The sequence below is a fragment of the Fundulus heteroclitus genome, unplaced genomic scaffold (assembly GCF_011125445.2).
Source record: "Fundulus heteroclitus isolate FHET01 unplaced genomic scaffold, MU-UCD_Fhet_4.1 scaffold_131, whole genome shotgun sequence".
In the NCBI taxonomy this organism is placed as follows: domain Eukaryota; kingdom Metazoa; phylum Chordata; class Actinopteri; order Cyprinodontiformes; family Fundulidae; genus Fundulus; species Fundulus heteroclitus.
In genome coordinates this window covers 80252-95085 of record NW_023396543.1, presented here as the reverse complement: position 1 = coordinate 95085, position 14834 = coordinate 80252, and the positions used below count along the sequence as shown (strand labels likewise).

Here is a 14834-nt window from a genome sequence, read left to right as displayed (position 1 = left end):
GGACGGGCAGAAACGAGGAGCCGAAAAGGGGCGATTGGGTGACAACATGAGCCAGAAGAGAAAAGAAGATGAAAGGTAAGAAGGTGAAAGGCAAGGTGGAGAAGAAAGCAGAGGGGCAGGATCGGGGACAAGGGGGGGGAGAGATGAGACCTGACAGGACAAGAGGAGTGGAAAGGGAGACGCAGGGAAAAAAAGCCATCAGGGCGACTCATGGGGGGCAAAGAGGTGTAGATAGAAAGAGACCGGGACACTGAGAGGAGTTGAGAAAAACACAGAAGGACAGACGATCTCTGAGAAACTGACAGTTGCCATCTGCACATGAAGCTAAAAATGTGATCATGCAGCAAGTCAACAAAAGCCACGCAGAGCAGCCAGCTCATAGTTTGGTTCTCTGATGTCACAAAAGTTTAACATAGTGAAAATGTGAGATTAGTTACAGAAGGAAGTTGATTGGAGATGTAAACACCAATACGTTTGTCTTAATCTGTCCAATCTGATTTTTTTCTGCTCAGAGCAGATTGCCCAGTATATGTGAATGTTAATTTTTAGAGCAACTGTCTTTTTCCAAGGATTGGCATTACCATCCTAAATCTGGTCAAACAGGATTATTCCTATAAAATCTCCAGTGAGCGGTTGAAAATTGAAGTGCCTTTTTGTTTTAAAATAACATTTTTCTCATTTTTTGTTGACTTGAGAGAGGAAGGGGGAAAAAACTTGGTTAATTCAGTAACCCCGGATGCAATATGTGTTAAGATGAGCAATCAAGATAAATCTATGTCTGGCAGGCATGTAAACAGCTTAATGGAATACTCTTAGAATCAAGTAAGTCTGTAATTAGATTAGTGTGATAATTAGATTAGAGTTATGCAAACAAAGTCAGGTTATACTCATCAGCACACGATAAGGAAAAACTCAAAATAGGTCATTTCCTCACAAGGGCTTCCGCTTGTGCAGGCACCAAGCATTGCAATTTTCCAATTAGGTATCTTCTGATGACAAATGCTTTCATTTTATTTCGGGGTATTGGAGTGTATGTGGGTTGAATGTGAATTTAGGGCACCCTTTTACAATTTTCCATTCCTTACTCCTGTACCCTTTTCCTCTATATCACAGTTATGTACAACTTTATGTCTCGCATGATATCTCAGTAAAATACATTGGAGTTTTTTTTGATATAATGGGACAAATGTGACAGATTTCAAAGGATTATAGATCTGAGATTGGCTTGTGTTCATATGATAATTTTTTATCCGGTCTGGCTGTTGATGTACTCAACAGTATGGCCGTATTCTTTACAGCTCAGCATTTTTTTTTTTTTTTGCTTGAAATGGACCTGAAATAAATCTGTAAATGTTTGAATTAGAAAAGACTGTCACTTTAATTACGGCGAACTCGTGTCATCGCTGCAGGGACGCTTTTTTTCACAGGTCACCTGTAAGTTGGCAGTAAAACAGACAGTGTATATTCCCACAGAAAGCAACCTTTTCCAAAAGTTATTAAGTCAAACCAGAGGGACCTGGCCAGAAGGGGATGTCCGCTGAAGCGTGATGCGGAGTCAGTTTAAGCCACAGCCAATTAGTTCCCCCATCATACATACCTTGTCGTTTTTAATTGTGCCAGAAGCCAAACCCGAAATGCAGTTGAGTCAGTGAAATAATATTCCAATTTATAGGTCTGTATTTTAGTGTGGTTATGCAATTTTTTTGTATTAATTGTATAACAGTAATAAGGTATTTGAGCATTTCTAGAGATTCTTGTGAGCATTACTGACTTCACCAATGCTGTTTGACCCGTGCTCTATAGAGGCCAAAAGTTTATCATTGAACCTTTTGTTGAAATACGTCCTATTTTCAGCCAAGTACATGACAATTTTCAGGACAAATACGATTAAGTTACCTCACTCCATAGTTATTCAGACATCAAGCAGCTTCAACCCTTAAGGATTAACTAATGTTATGTCACATTTTGACACCCAATTTTTACACAGTTTGACACATGAAGAGTATTTAAGAACCAACGAGGTGATCCGCAAAAAGCTCATGCCTGTGCTGTATTATCCTCAGTGTCAAGAAGAATGTTCATCTAATTTCATAAATTTGAGATAAAAGTATAGTACAGAGAATAAATTAAAACAAACTCAGGGTTTTCCTTTGGCCGCTCCGTTTCTTTCATACTAAATCCTAACCTTAATTATTGAGAGTGTTCACTGCTTTATCATTATAACCATATAAGGAAAGTAATTTAAGTGACATTGTCCATCCTTGGAAAGTTAAGTCCAAACTTCTGTTATTGCAGTTCTTATAAACTTAATTCCAAAGTTGTATTTTGCTATTTTTTGTTGTCCTTAGTCACCCACATGTGCTTTATTTTGGGCATTAGTGTGAAAAGCCCACTTTTAAAACACCTGGCTCATTCACGCTGGCAAGCCTGTGAGGAGGTGAGCTGGGAGGAGGAGAAAAATTTAGATGAGGTAACGGAGAGGGGGAGCTGAGACAGAGCTGGGTCCTATTGTGAACACTGATTACTGCCTGCCCACTTGAAAATGATGGAGAGTGACACAGCAGGCACGCTTACGCAAGCCCCAACACACACACACACACACACACACACACACACACACACACACACACACACACACACGCGAACAACCAAACAATACACACAATTACCTAAATGCACAGATAAATAAATTGTGTGCACACACACAAAGATGGTGGGAATTTTCTGTCTCTGTGCACTGATTGATGATGACTCTACATGACTATATTCAGCCCGGCACTCCTGCGGTTCATGTGTACAGAATGTGTAAGAATGTGTGTTTTGTGTCCGGACTCTTGTTGAAATGCATTTTCTCCTGCTTCTCCATATCTTTTAAAGTGTGTTTAGTTGTCTATGTGTATGGCACTTCCCACCTGTCTTAATTAGGGGACGTCATTAAGACGGATTGTCTGATTAAGTGTCATTTCCCTGCTTTATAAAGGAAAGATATACACTTCAACTATAAATGAAAATCAAAAGTTTTATTATTATCCTCTACAGTAACTTTGCCTTTCAAAACCATCAATCAGATGGCAAATAGGAATTTTATGCCATATATAGCAATTTCTTTTTTTTTTCCCCATCAAGATATGATGTCTCGGTGTCTTACCCACAGCATTCTTTAAGAAAGTTTACCCTGTCATAAAGTGTGATTTGACTCAGATAATAAACACATCCCTTCTGCCAGGTGTCTTCCTCCAGACCCTAAAAACAATTATCAATCATTATGACAAGCTAATACTGCAGAACCACAGGCCCATCTCAAACCTCCCCTTTATCATAAAGATGATTGAAAAAGCTGTGTTTCAGTAGGCAACTCTACATCAGAGACCACAAAAATCACATGTGGGGTTCCACATGGGTCCAACCTGGGTCCCCTCCTATTCAATATCTACATGCTCCCTCTAGCTCACATCATAAAAAAAAGCATCAGTTACCATGACTATGCAGACGACACACAGCTCTACATCACCATGTCACCAGGTGACCATGAACCCATTCAAGCACTGAGTAAAAGCTTTGAAGAAATCAATGCATGGATGTGCGAAAATGTTCGACAGTTGAATAAAAACAAAACAGAAGTAATAATCTTTGGATCAATGGAGGAGTGATCAAGAGTTAGCACATACCTTCATCTGATAACCACTACTCAGGCCTAATCTGGGTGTAATGATGGAGTCAGACCTGAACCCTAAGAGGCATCTAAAGACAGTTACAAAGTTGGCTTTCTATCACCTGAAGAACATTTCCAGGATTGACGGATTAATGTCTCAGCTCAGGATCTCGAAAAGCTAATCCATGCATTTATCTTTAGCAAATTTAATCACTGCATCATGTGTGCCTAAAAAAGTTGATCATACAGCTGTAGTTGATCCAGAAAGCTGCTCTTAGTCCTCACTAAGACTAAGAAAGTAGAGCACATCAACCGAGTTCTAAAGTCCTTACACTGGCTCCTTGTATCTCAGAGAACATATTTTAAAATACTTATGTTCGTCTAGACACCACTGAATGGCGTATCACGAAAATACATTGCAGACTTTTTGTCAGTGTGTCAACCCTCCAGACCACTCAGGTCTTCTGATTTAAGTCTACTCTGCATAACCAGAATCAAACATGGAGAAGCATCATCCATGTCTTGTGCTACACTTATCTGCAACAAATTCATAGAAGACTGTAACAGTCCTGATTCTCTGAAGTCCTTTACATCAAGGTTAAAAACCTATTTGTTTAGAGTTGCCTTTGAATGTTAAATGAAACATCATTAGATTAAGTTTGTAATCCAACTTATCTTGACCTGCTGCTACAATTCCACTGCAATGTGCTTTTCTCTGTATGCTTTTTTTTCTTCCATTCTGTTCATGTACAGCACTTTGAATTGCTATACAAGTGAACCTGCCTTGAAACTCCAAGAGTTACTCCATGAAACTCACCAGGGGAGTTTCATGGAGTAAATCACTATCATTGTAATGCATTTTAAGCCTGGTAGAAGAAGTAAAGTGGTTTCATAGACATTATAAATGTTTTCTGCTGGTCATTATGTTTTACATTAAGACAACAGCAAGTTATGAGGAAGGGTTTTCACTGCCTGTGTGCAGCTGTGACTTATTCTTTGATCTTATGATTTATTAAAATTCTGTAAACTTATGGAGAAAGGATATATTAGAAGATTTAGGAAAGGAAAGGGCACTAGGCTAGGAGAAAAGAAGTTGAAATGTCAATAACGTTTTTACAAACCAAGCCAGATAAACAATGTAGATAACTGTACATACACCGGACTGGATTAAAGACCCTGACCTCTTCATGGACATCTTGCCAAATAACATAAAGCATGAACCATTGAGATATTTTGGGTTTGCATTTAAACTCTCTGCTCCTTTTAACACTGGGTTGTTTTTTAACAGATTCAACGTAACCTGAATAAGAGATTTAAATAGTTTATGCCAAAAAGAAATGTCAGAATGTGATTAAATTACAATAAAAGGAAGATGTATTACAAAGTGCATTTGCATGATTTTTTTGAAGAACATTTTTTGCACATCAAATACCAGAACATGTTACATTCTGGGAATGAAGCAAGTTCCTATATCCCCATGCCAACGCACACGCTCACTGTAGACCAATTGATATAATCTTCAAATTGAAACATAGAAAGTTCATAGCTCTTGCTGTCATACGATATTTTTTGTCATGTGTTCAGTGCGGCAGAAAATTGCTTTTTAAATATGTTTTTTAATCTCTTATTTATACATTACCCACACTGGGATCAGCTGTCGCCTTTTGTTTTTGTGTGATTTTGCTTTACACTTCTTAGGTACTGAGATGAATAATTAAATAGCCAGCAGATAAAGTGATGTACCTCGGTCATATTCTGCCTGGTTCTCTCTCTCCTCCCAGCTTCCACTACTTTCTCCCCTCACTGTCTAAGCGCCTCTGATCTATGTCCGCTCCTACCGTTTTTCACCCCATGCTTCTTTTATTTGCTCCCTCTTTTCCCATTGTATGTTTGCCTTACAGGATGGATGGATGGCAGGATGGTAGACACAGAAATGGAGAGAGGAAGAGATGCTCTTTTAGTAGTGTATTTAATCAGTGATGTTCCCTTGCTCTTTCTGGCAACTCTCCACTTGCTCTTTCTCTCCTGAAGATATACACACACAGAAAACTGGCTCCTTCAAGCTTAGTATTTTTTTTTTTTGTCCCTTTACCTTCGATAGGTCTAGCCCTAAATGAAATGCAGGAGGCTGCTTGCTTACTTGAAAAACAACACACTCAATGCTAGAAGTACACTAGACATCAGCAAAAAAAAAATTCTGAACTTTTACACCCTCTTTAGTATGGCTGTAACAATACACTGATCTATATTGATATATTGATTAAATGATTAATGATCCAATTGCATTGTTACAAAATTAATTTATCAATAAATTTTGTCATTTATAAGATACACCTTTATTTTGAAATTCACAAGGCCATGAAATTATAGGAAACAGGTGGTGATTATTATAATTATATTTATTATTATTTTTAAATAGAAAAAATAATGTTATTGGTTTAAATGCCTGATGCCTGTAAGAGCTTAGAAATAGCAGTCAAATCATCAAATCATTAGTTTTTATTATTTATTTTTTTGGTAAATTGCTATAAAGGTTAGATAATTTTTCTAGATGGGCAGATGATATAACGTTCGCAGACTTGTGAATTGAATTTCATGGAAATCGCATGGAATCAGATTGTGTGATATCTGCAAATATCGAATCGTCATCCTAACAAATCGATATGACATTGCCGAGAATAAAGCTGGTGATTACTTGCCTACTCTTTAGGTTTTTAACAAACACCCAGCCAGCACATGCGTTTTGTAAATACTTTGAAATGAAACAACGAAGCACCTGACTGTGCACCATTTTGAACAGTTTTCATAACAGATGAATTCTAGAAGTGTCATAATCCCATGAACTTTTAGATGTTTCAACTTGTTTCTTGGCTTTGGGGATTTTAGTCCAATCTCAAAGCTTGCAGGTACGCTGCAAGAAATGACAAATATGCTCTCTCCCTCAGGGTACTTCTTTACAAAAAGGTTGTGTGATAGGTCAGAAATTTGAAGCGGATGTGGTAATGCAGAAAAGTGGGAAACGTCTTTATTTATAATGCCCCTCGTCACTATGCCCCAGAAGTTCTACACTTGAGTTAATCCTGAAGGTTGAAATATCAGTAGGAGAATCAGCCTTGGTTTCAGAAAGAAACTTCTTGGTGTGATGAAGATAATTTAAAGTCAACTTCTGAAGAAGGCTTAATTGTAACTATATATTTTGCTCTTATATGATATAAATAATTGCAAATTCATAACTTAGGGCAGCATGTTGTATACTCTCTTCCTTCCCAAATTCAAGTTCAGAAACAAAAGTCATATTTAAAGAGGTATAAATAACACAAGGACATTGATGCCATTCCAGGTCACTGAACAACATAGCAAGGAAAATAAAGATAAGAAATCTTAGTAAAAAAATGAAAACATTAACTTAATACAACCGTCTCCCGTCAGATGCTTAAAAATAAACTTTGTGACATTGCACTCTCTACACATTACATTAGTATTGCTGTCAATTCATGGGACACCAACAGCAGCTACTTTAAAAAACAGTTCTGAAGATAATCTATACCTCAGGGTTTCCATGAAGTGCTTTTATTGCAGATGTCTTTGTTGAACATTAACAGTTAGAGACAGAAGCCATCAGCATAGATGAATGGTTCAATAATACAATAAAAATGGTCCACATGGGGACGATTCATGATACATCAGGTAGTTTCTCTGCTGATGTTTTCACTAAAGTAATAGCTTTGCTTGGTTTTAGGCTTTAATTATCCATGCAAGTAGTTGGAAAGGTTCCATGGCCTTGTTTCATATTTTATGAACATTCATACATGAGACTAATGCTGTTACGGTGGGTACATTTCAAAAGACCTTAGTTGCAGATCAGTAATTTCTGCCCCTAGCTGCGAAGGTACTGATTGCTTACATTTTCAGACTAAACTTTCCTTCAGCTACTGCAAGATATATTTTTTTCTGATTATACCTTCATCTTGTAGCTTAGGGTTGTTAAGTGCTTTCTGAGCACAGTGTTAAATATTTAAATGTCACATTCACGAGCTTTGTGTGGATTTATGGTTCTACTCTCGTTTTAATATAGGAACAAATTGAATATTCACACAATGTGCTCAGAGTAATAATGTCCTTGTGGAAAATGAAAGAAATGCTGTAAACATGAATAATACAGTATAACGGGGAGAGTGCCTACATGAATGGATACATAGAAAGCAAAGAAAGAACAAGGACAAAGGGCTGTTGTGAAGATACATTCCTAGATGTGTCAGATGGTTTTGCAACTATTCACACTGAAGTGTGTGACCAAAACGAAGATCGGCACAAATCTGCCCAGATTATCCGATCTAATCTTAACATACAAAAAAATTAAACTTAACGACAACAACAATGACAATTGGGTTAGCATTAGCAGAAAACAAAAAAAGCCATTGTTTATCTTCCTGGAGTTTGTGACACTGTTTCAATAACTCTGGTGGTCTTTTTTTCTTAGTGTTTCCAGCTAGTGTTTAAATATCTGATGTGAAACGGTGCGTAAATTGCAGTGTGGTTTATGAACAATGTCAGAGTTTAAAAATGCTATTTGGGACTGCAAAGAACATTTGTAAAGATAGACTATAACTTTTACAGATTAAAGCACTGTCTATAGATATTCAGAATACAGTAGGAGGAGGATCGATCATATTCTACAAATTTTTGCTAAGTGATGACTTGATGCTGTGTGATGGCTTTTTGGCAAATTAGTGCAACACAGTTAATCTAAAAGCATCCCTGGTGTACCACTAGAATTGATTTGGTAAAGAATGAATAAATACATAAATAAATAATGATAATAATAAAAACCTTTGGAGACCTATAAATACACTTCAACACACAAATAGAATAGAATATGTTATTTGTCACCGTGTGTTACCGTGGCAAAAAATCTCTTTCGGTTCACATTACAGTTCATATTACACATAATGAAGGCAAAAAAAGGGTGACATTTTTTTTTTTTTTTTTTTACGCGTCGTAGATAACAGACAATGACGTAGTCGGGAGCTTATTGAACAGTGATGATCTGAGGCTTTGTCTACAGCAGGGGTGTCAAACTCATTTTGGTTTAGGGGCCGCATTCAGCTTTATCTGATCTCAAGAGGGCCACACGAGTTAACTCATTGCAAGATTAAATAGAACAAATAAATGTGGACTTGTTGTTGATATTTATATTAAATTAATTTCACTTTTACTCAATATATGAATAACCTCAGCGTTTTTAAGAAAAGTATGTGCAATTTCAACAATACTTTTACTCAGTTAAACATTTACTTGTGCATTATGTATAAGAACTGATCACAGTGATTGTACAATGTTGAAAAACATTTATTGACATTTTTTGGAACTTAAAAACACTGTCCTACATGACAAAATACATCAAACAGATAAAAATTAAGAAATTATTTAAAATTGTTCACACCTGAAGCTTAATCTGCTAATTAAAACACAGCGCCCCTCGTGGACAATATTCAATTCAATTCAATTTTATTTATATAGCGCCAAATCATGAAACATGTCATCTCAAGGCACTTTACAAAGTCAAGTTCAATCATATTATACAGATTGGGTCAGTTTATACAGATTGGTCAAAAATGTCCTATATAAGGAAACCAGTTGATTGCATCAAAGTCCCGACAAGCAGCAGTCACTCCTGGGGAACCGTAGAGCCACAGGGAGAGTCATCTGCATTGTACATGGCTTTGCTGCAATCCCTCATACTGAGCAAGCATGAAGCGACAGTGGGAAGAAAAACCACCCATTAACGGGAAGGAAAAACCTCCGGCAGAACCGGGCTCAGTATGAACGGTCATCTGCCTCGACTGTCTGGGGTTACAGAAGACAGAACAGAGACACAACAAGACAGACAAACAAGCACAGAAGCACACATTGATCTAGTAATCTGTTCTACATTAGATGGTAGTAGCGGGTGAGCCGTCTTCTCTGGATGATGTCACAGTTAACAGAACGCCAGACCAGGTGTACCTACTATGAAGAAAAAGAGAGAGAGCAAAATGTTAAAAGCTGAAATGACGACAGTCATTTCAATGTAATACAATGCAAAACTGGAGAACAGTAGACTGAAGAACAGTAGAAATCAGTAGAGTGAGAAAATTAGACCCTGATGTCCTCCAGCAGCCTAGGCCTATCACAGCACAACTATAGAGATAGCTCAGGGTATGAGCCACTCTAACTATAAGCTTTGTCAAAAAGGAAAGCTTTAACATTAGTCTTAAAAATAGATAGGGTGTCTGCCTCACGGACCAAAACTGGGAGTTGGTTCCACAGGAGAGGAGCCTGATAGCTAAAGGATCTGCCTCCCATTCTACTTTTAGAGACTCTAGGAACCACCAGCAGACCTGCAGTCTGAGAGCGAAGTGCTCTGTTAGGAACATACGGGGTAATCAGAGCTCTGATATATGATGGAGCTTGATTATTAAGGGCTTTATACGTTAGAAGGAGAATTTTAAATTCTATCCTTGATTTAACAGGAAGCCAATGAAGGGAATCTAAAATTGGAGAAATATGATCCCTCTTGTTGATTTTCATCAGAACTCTTGCTGCAGCATTTTGAATCAGCTGAAGACTTCGAACTGCATTTTGTGGACTTCCTGATAGTAAAGAATTACAATAGTCCAGCCTTGAAGTAACAAATGCATGGACTAGTTTTTCAGCATCACTCCTGGACAGAATGTTTCTAATTTTGGCGATATTCCGGAGGTGAAAAAAGGAAACTCTGGAAACCTGTTTAATATGGGATTTAAATGACATGTCTTGGTCGAAGACAACACCAAGATTTTTAACTTTATTACCAGAGGCCAAGTTAATGCCATCCAGATTAAGGGATTGATTAAGAACTTTATTTTTTGAAGACTCTGGCCCAAAGATTACAACTTCTGTCTTGTCAGAATTTAAATGCAGGAAATTTAAAGTCATCCAGCTTTTGATGTCATCAAGACATGACTGCAGTCGAAGTAACTGATTGGATTAATCAGGATTTATGGATAAATATAGCTGAGTGTCATCAGCATAACAGTGGAAATTAATCCCATGCTGTCTGATAATTTTGCCAATCGGAAGCATATATATAGTAAATAGAATTGGTCCAAGGACTGAACCCTGTGGTACTCCACAAGTGACCCTAGAGTTTGAGGAAGATTTATTATTAACATGAACAAACTGGAATCTGTCCGACAGATAAGATTTAAACCAGCCTAATGCTTTTCCCTTAATCCCTACAGTATGCTCAAGTCTTTGTAGGAGAATATTGTGATCAACTGTATCAAATGCAGCACTGAGATCTAACAGGACAAGTATAGACACAAGTCCTATGTCTGAGGCCATGAGAATATCATTAGTGACCTTCACCAGAGCTGTTTCAGTGCTATGATGAGCTCTGAAGCCTGACTGAAACTCCTCAAGTAGGTCATTACTTTGTAAATGTTCACATAGTTGATTAGCAACTACTTTCTCAAGAATTTTAGATAAGAAAAGAAGATTAGATATAGGTCTGTAATTTACTAACTCATCTTGATCAAGAGATGGTTTCTTAAGTAAAGGTTTAATAACAGCTACTTTAAAAGCCTGTGGTACATATCCATTTACCAAGGATACATTAATCATGTCTAAAATAGGACCACTGATCAGAGGGAATACCTCCTTAAACAACTTGGTTGGGATTGGGTCTAACATACAGGTAGAAGGTTTAGATGAAGCTAAAATTTTAGATAGCTCAGAAAGCTCTACTGCTTTTAAACAGTTCAGACACTGCGCAGGTTCTAAGGATTCCTCCAATGCTGCCTCACTTACTGAGGATGAGGTAATCATGTTTGGGAGGATGCCAATTATTTTATTTTTAATGGAATCAATTTTATTTATGAAGAATCCCATAAAATCATTACTGCTAAGAGCTAAGGGAATGGATGGATCAACAGAGCTGTGGCTCTGGGTAAGTTTGGCAACTGTACTGAAGAGAAATCTAGGATTATTCTTATTCTCCTCAATTAATGATGAAAAATATGCTGCTCTAACTCTGCGAAGGGTCTTGTTATACAACAATAGACTGTTCTTCCAGATTAAGTAGGATTCCTCTTGGTGTGTAGAGCGCCATTTTCTCTCCAATTTCCTAACATTGTGCTTCAAGGAACGCAGCTCTGAAATAAACCAAGGAGCCAGCTTCCTGTGAATAATCACCTTCTTTTTCAAGGGAGCTACATTGTCTAATGCAGAACGCAATGACGAAGTCATACCGTTTACAAAGACATCTATTTGTGAATTGGAAGAAACAACATTGCTGCCATCTACAGGGCATTTCTGCAATACGGAGGATATTAAAAAGGGGACAGACTCTTTAAGTTTTGATACAGCATTATATAGGAACTGCATATTTTCAATTAAACGAAGTACATGTTTTTTTCAATAACTGTTTTATCATTCTCTTCCTTTTATCTCCTCTTTCTTTTACCTTTTCTTTTCTTCTTGTTCTTCCTTTCCTCTCCTACTTTCCCATTGTAGTGTCCATATCATTTGAGATATTCCCCACATGAATCATAATAAAACTATTCACATTCATAAATCAAGCAGAGCACTATGGCAAAAGCAGTAATGCTCCACTTGTGAAAGTCAAATCTGATGAGCTCTTTTTGGCATTAAGACAACTATTCTTATTGCCACATTGCCAGGCAGGACACTGGGGAAAAAAATAAAATAAATAAATACATTTTTTTTTTTTTATAATGATAATGCATTAAGCCAGAGGGCCGGACTAAATTGTTCGGCGGGCCGGATCCGGCCCGCGGGCCGTATGTTTGACACCCCTGGTCTACAGCAATGTGCATTTACATATTCAGAGATGAAAGTGTGCAAGTAGGCATCAACATCAAGGTGAGGTTTCTGATGCCTCTCCACATGTCACGTGGATTGTTGCTGCTGAAGTGGCCCTCAATGTGCTGCTTGTATCTTTGCTTGGCCTTCTGGATGCCATTTAAACTTCGCTTCTAGCCCTGCTGTAGACCAGTCTGTCTCCAGATCTGAACGCTATCCACCCATGGTTTTTGGTCAGGAAACACTCTGATTGTCTTTGTGGGTAGGACAGCATCAGTGCAGAAATGGATATAGTAAAGCATAGATGACGTCTAGCTTTCTAAGTAAGCGCCCTCTTTAAAAAGATCCCAGTCAGTGTTTCCAAAACAGTCCTGTAGAGCTGAGCAGGCCTCTTCTGTCCAAACCTGAATGGTTGATTATCACCGGTCTGGTTCTGCAGATCAATGGCTTGTAGGCAGGAATCAGGTCCGCAGAGATCTGATCTGATGAACCAAAGTGTCGGGATGTTACAGCAAACTTGATCTAATGTATTATTGTCTCTGGTTGGGAACTTAATATATTTATGGAACTTGGGGAGCACAGCCTTGACGTTAAAGTCCCCAGCGATTATAATAGCCGCTTCTGGATTACTGTTCATTTGGCCGGTAACAAAGCAGTAAAGCTGCTCTAGAGCTAACTTGGCATTAGCTTTCGGCTGGATGTAAACTGCAACGATTATCTCAGAGCTCATCTCTCTAGCCAGTTTAAATGATCTGCACTTAACTGCAAGGTATTCCAGGTCAGGTGAGCAGAAGGTTCCAACGACTTTTGCCAAAATGCACCAGGTGTTGTGGATGTAAATTGCTCCTCCTTTGAGGACGTCTGGCAAATTATTTAAAATGAACCTGAAATGTACTAGAAAGGATGAAATGGAAAAGCCACACTTCATGATTCAACATCGTGTAGAAACAATATTTTTATTCGTCATTCATTTTATGACTTATGACAGTCTCTTTTACTATTGTGGATGAATCCTGACCCGTTTGTATCATTCACAACAGCTGCTTTGAGGTCTTATTGGAATGTTTCAGTAACTTGTTTGAGCAACCCTTCCCAGATTGATTGGCAGCAAACAAATTCTTCTCTGAGGTCCTTCCCGATGTCTTTCCGGCTTGGCATTTATGATAACGCACTTGTGTGTCTGAGGCCAGCAAACTGCCAAAGCTCCTGCTGTTATAGAAGAGTTCACCTTTTCCCATGATCAATCAAGCAGTCACATTAGATCAGCAGCAATTTGCCTTTTTAAATCCGTTAGAGGCAGCAAGGGTGTACTTAGTATTTCACCAGCTACTTCTCAATTTCTGTTTCAACTTAATTTCATAAATGTGAAAATGGTGGAATCAGTGGTGTGTGTGGTTTTGTACACTTGAGGTAAAATTTAAATTAGAAGCATGAGAAAGAATCCGTTTTATTGTATCCAGATAAATACTTTCTTTTCATCGGGACTGTACGCATGACTAATAGTCACGAAAAAAGATAAAATGAAAAATAAAGTAGGGGAAAATCTTTCTTAGTTTGGGTTCTTCAATCAGTTATTGGATGTCTGGAGATGTCTTCCAGACTTTAGTTTCTTCTTTTACAGAATAATACAGCTACATGTTTACAAATACATTTGCTTTTAAACACGTGCTGCACATCAGTCTCCATTTAATTGAACTATTATATAACTGCCTAATTAAGGGGTAAAGATACTTTTCTACCTGTGTAGGGATGTGTGTGGGTTTCATTTTATGAACACATTTTTTTTCTTTCTCCCTCAGGTTGTCGGGTAGTAACGTCCCCTCTCCGATCGTTAGCAACAAGAACTGGCTCCGGCTGCATTTTGTGACCGACAGCAACCACCGTTACCGAGGTTTCAGTGCACATTATCAAGGTAAGATGAGAAGAAATCATTTAAACACACAATATGCACATTGTGGTTAAGTGTGGCAAATAGTCCTTTGCTTATAAACGGCTTGTATTTTTGACTTTCAATTTACTCCTGGGAGGTTTTTGTTTTGTTTCCTACTTCCCCATTTTTTTTTGTTTTGTTTGTTTTTCTGTTTGAAATTCAATCCCCCACATAACTCCTTTTAATTACACTTCTTGAGCCCAGTCCTTTTGACTCAACAACACTTTGTTTTCATCTCTCTGCTTCCTCGCTCTGTCCTCTTTTTATGCAGTTAGCTTTTTGTTTTCTCCTGAGCAAATGCTCATAAACACACGGTTGGACTTTCTTTGATGCAGCCCCTAAACGGTGAAAGTGGTTGGAAACGTATTTGGCAACAGACATTTCTCGCAACGGTGATAATGGGAGTTG

General features: G+C 37.9%; 1 protein-coding gene across 1 annotated transcript in view; it reads left to right on the top strand.

Annotated features, from left to right (window-relative positions):
* Positions 1-14834, top strand: part of LOC118558589 (CUB and sushi domain-containing protein 3-like) — a gene marked incomplete at its 3' end in the record, with an annotated part of 433060 nt that overhangs the window by 341610 nt on the left and 76616 nt on the right. Inside the window, exon 6 of the mRNA XM_036129041.1 lies at positions 14296-14408. Coding sequence (XP_035984934.1) covers positions 14296-14408 — 113 coding nt within the window. The remainder of the gene's footprint in view (positions 1-14295; positions 14409-14834) is intronic.